This window comes from Protomyctophum bolini, assembly GCF_963924005.1.
Source record: "Protomyctophum bolini genome assembly, chromosome: 7".
Taxonomy (NCBI): Eukaryota; Metazoa; Chordata; class Actinopteri; order Myctophiformes; family Myctophidae; genus Protomyctophum; species Protomyctophum bolini.
In genome coordinates this window covers 37,755,160-37,759,245 of record NC_137868.1, presented here as the reverse complement: position 1 = coordinate 37,759,245, position 4,086 = coordinate 37,755,160, and the positions used below count along the sequence as shown (strand labels likewise).

The following is a 4,086-nucleotide window of genomic DNA, read 5'->3' as shown; positions in this document are numbered from 1 at the left end:
GTGGGGGGGGGGGGGATGTCCACGGGTGGTGGTGGTGTTTCCTAGGAGAATCTGGCAACGCTGACGGACCAGCGCTGTGGGCCTCCAGGCCGATCAATGCTGTTGTTGAGCCACACAGCTGACAGCAGACAATGAACAACACACTCGGCTAATAGGCCATGTGTCCAAGTACACAACAGTGAATGGAGAGAGGGCTCCCCAGGGTAATGGTCCCTCTGTCCCGCAGACCAATGGCGTAGTGCACCCCAAATTTTTTGAGTCAGGAGGGGTTGGCGGGGCACATGTACGTGTCCAAAATGCAAATCTACGGTATGTGCAGGACACAAATAATTACATAGTTAGGGGCCTGCTTTGGCAATAGGTGACTTTTCCAGTTCAGCAGCTACATATATATAAGTAGGTCCCAATAGGTGAGTCAGATCTGGAAATAAAACATGAGAACGCAGTTGGGTGGAGTATCAAACTATGTGATGTGTTGGAAAGCCGTGACTATATGACTTGTTACACTTAGTTACAATAAGGCTGTTCTCTCTTTGGAAGATCACACTGTAGGTGCCCACTGGCACTATAGCAACCCAGTTTGAATGGGCATCATGCTGGGTGTGTGTGTGTGTGTGTGTGTGTGTGTGTGTGTGTGTGTGTGTGTGTGTGTGTGTGTGTGTGTGTGTGTGTGTGTGTGTGTGTGTGTGTGTGTGTGTACTGCATGTCTGTGATGCCATAATATAACATTGCCACCCATGTCCTTTTCTGGCTTTGACAAATTGTTTAAAACCTGGATCTAAAATGTAAAATTTTACGTTCACCATTTTGTGTAAAACATGGCATCAAATGAGAATTGCCAGAGAGAATTAGATGTATTATAACATTACATCATTAGAGCTTTGTAACCTAAAGACCTTATACACTGATTTAGAACAGTGGATCACAAAGTGGGGTCCGAGGACCCCCAGGGGTACTTGTTGTGGGGGACAGTTTAACCCTATTCTATCCTTTGGCTCTTTGAAAATAGACGATCAAGCTCATGTCATGCTTTGTGTCCTGCCGTTATTTTAAAATAAGTTTGGAAAAAAAATTGAAAAAATGTAAACCACTGATTTAGGAGGAAAAAAAAGAAAGGGAAAAAAAAGAAAAGTTCACTCAAACGCTAGGCTGATTTTAATAGGCTTAAGTCTTCGCGATGCCCGCCTCCATTGGCTGGGTGACGCCTCCAGTGCCCTGCGCGCAGCAGGAGAAGCACAGTTGACGTTTAAACTGTTGAACAGAGCTGCAGCCGCTGTCAGTGCGCCCGGGGAGCTGCTCAAACGCAAAAGGACTATTCTGTGTGAACCGTGTGTGTTTATTTGTTTGTGTGTGTGCAGCGTGTGTGTGCGTGTGTGCACGCTTTTGGGAGCGAAAATGAAACGAATCCACAACTACAGCTCGTCCGACAGCGACCTGGACGACAATATTGAGGTGGAGAAAGATAGCGGAGACGAAAATGGGTATGTTTAAAAAATTATATATATATATATATATATATATATATATATATTATAAAAATATTAAATGTGTTATGGGTTTTTATAAAGTTATTGTGTCTATGGTTGTTTTTTCTTCTATTTGCTAATTGGATTTTTTTGTTTAACAAAGTGGAACCTATTTAATCTCCATTATATATAAATATTATTGCATTCGAATTAATTTCATTTTGTGTGTTTTTAGTCAACTTGATTCTCCGCTGCACGACTCGTTGTTACCCTCAACGACCACTCAAGTACAAGCTAGAAAAAGGCGCAGAGGGGTAAGTGGCAGCACAGTCTGTTTTTGTGCGTAATTGCGCGCGGATAGAATAGATGTTTGGCACAGATTCAGGCACAATTTTCTGTTTCACACACTGACTGTAAGATAATTAACATCGCCTGTTTTCCATTTTGTGAGCAGATAATTGAGAAACGACGACGCGACCGCATCAACAACAGCCTGACAGAGTTGAGGAGACTGGTGCCGAGTGCTTTAGAAAAACAGGTACGGTATGCGACTGACGCAGTGACGAAGTAGCCAAATTCTATATTTTATTGCACGATTGTCTTGATTTGTCTAACAGGAAAAAAGGCTAATAGACAGAATATTGAACCTGCTCCCTCTGATCCCATGCATGCAGGGATCAGCTAAACTGGAGAAAGCAGAGATATTGCAGATGACCGTGGACCACCTGAAGATGCTGCATGCTGCTGGTGGCAAAGGTGACTGATTTATTTCTCCATGTACAATCCCTAATAACCAATAAGGACAGTGCTGGAAAGTAACCAAATACATTTGATTAAGTAATGTACTTAAGTGCAATTTTGAGGTATTTGTACTTTACCAGAGTATTTCCCATTTCCAATACTTTTACTACTCCACTACATTACTTTGTAGATTTTGATTATTATTACCCCTTCAGCCCTATATACATTTCGGCTATTTGAAAATAAGTGATCTACAAGATCACAGCGTGTCACATTTTAGAAAGATTTTTTATACATTTGAAACCTTTAATGAGTACTTTTGGTACATTAAAGTTTAAGTATACATTTTTATTTGACATTTAGAATTCCGGACTGTTACTGAACAGAGTATTTCTATATTGCAGTATTGATACTTTAAGTAAAAAAAAATATGAGTACTTTTGCTACCACTGCATAATACCGGTAATAGAAATTTGTGTGTGTGTGTGTGTACATGTCTGACCCATGGCTCCTTGTTGTCCTGACAGGTTTCTTTGAGGCTCACGCGCTAGCCAAGGACTACCGTAGCCTGGGCTTCAGGGAGTGCCTGGCAGAGACAGCACGCTACCTGAGCATCATGGAGGGCCGGGACAGCGCTGACCCGCTGCGCGTGCGGCTGGTCTCCCACCTCAGCAACTACGCCTCTCAGCGGGAGGCGCACAACACCGGACTGGGACACTTGGCCTGGGCCTCAGCCTACGGACCTCCCCCCACCCACCTCCACCCACACCCCCTCCTGCTGCAGCACGCGCACCACGCCAGGACCCCCACTACGCCCAGGAGCAGCAACAACAGCCCCCCCAACTCCTCCTCCTCGTCATCGTCGCCCACCTCTTCCTCCTCACCCTCCTCCTCCAGCGAGGCGTCTGGGACGTCCCGGTTGAGTGTGCTCCCCCCCCCCTCGGAGGCCCTCAGGGTCCCTCCCCCCAGTGGCGCCCTGCCCCTCGCCCTGACCATGCCCTGCACCGCCAAGCTCTCGCCGCCTCTGCTCTCCTCCCTCTCCTCTCTCGCCTTCCCGCTGTCCTTTGGCGCGTTCCCCCTGGTCTCGCCGACGGCCATGAGCCCTCTGGGTCCCATCTCCTCCTCCTCCGCCTCGCCGTCCTCCTCCGTGCTGACGAAGCCCTACAGGCCCTGGGGCACGGAGATAGGGGCCTTCTGATGCCGTGCAGGCCCTGGGGCATGGAGATAGGGGCCTTCTGATGCCGTACATGCCCTGGGGCATTGATATAGGGGCCTTCTGATGCCGTACAGGCCCTGGGGCATGGAGATAGGGGCCTTCTGATGCCGTACAGGCCCTGGGGCATGGAGATAGGGGCCTTCTGATGCCCTACAGGCCCTGGGGCATGGATATAGGGGGTTAGGGGCCTTCTGAAACCCCCTGGCAGCTGGACTGAAGGCAACAGCTGAGCCGGAACAGGGGGGCGGCCGCAGGGAGCACTGGACGCCATCAGACGGGGACGGGACTACCTGGCCTGTCGGCTTCTCTACACTGAACAAAGCTAAAAGAGACTTTGGACGAACTTGTTGAAATGCTACACTTCATGTCTTATGTTTTATCGTTTAATTTAATTTAATTGTTTTGTTACATTTAAAACAAAACAAGCAAACAAATTGATAGGTAATATACCCAGAGCAACTCTTTTTTTTGTGTGTGTGGCTAATTAGCAACTACACCACATTTTTCAGCTCAGCAATAAAAAGAGAATGTGATGTAGGGAAATAATATTTTATTTGATAGGGTTTGGGTGCCTAAAGTGGGTATATCTGCCACCCGGTATGCAAGCAGCGCGTCTGTATACATCGAGGGACACTGAATTGTTTTGTGCCGTTCTATATGAAT

The 4,086-nt window shown here is 47.0% G+C and overlaps 1 protein-coding gene across 1 annotated transcript; it reads left to right on the top strand.

Moving 5' to 3' along the window:
* The first annotated feature begins 1,249 nt into the window (after positions 1–1,249).
* Positions 1,250–3,613, top strand: LOC308318153 (hairy/enhancer-of-split related with YRPW motif protein 1-like). The gene is made up of 5 exons (XM_080767573.1): positions 1,250–1,481; positions 1,702–1,780; positions 1,921–2,004; positions 2,141–2,222; positions 2,735–3,613. The coding sequence occupies exons 1-5, from the start codon at positions 1,396–1,398 to the stop codon at positions 3,403–3,405; spliced, it is 1,002 nt and encodes a 333-aa protein (XP_080623699.1). The 5' UTR covers positions 1,250–1,395; the 3' UTR covers positions 3,406–3,613.
* The last annotated feature ends 473 nt before the right edge of the window (positions 3,614–4,086 follow it).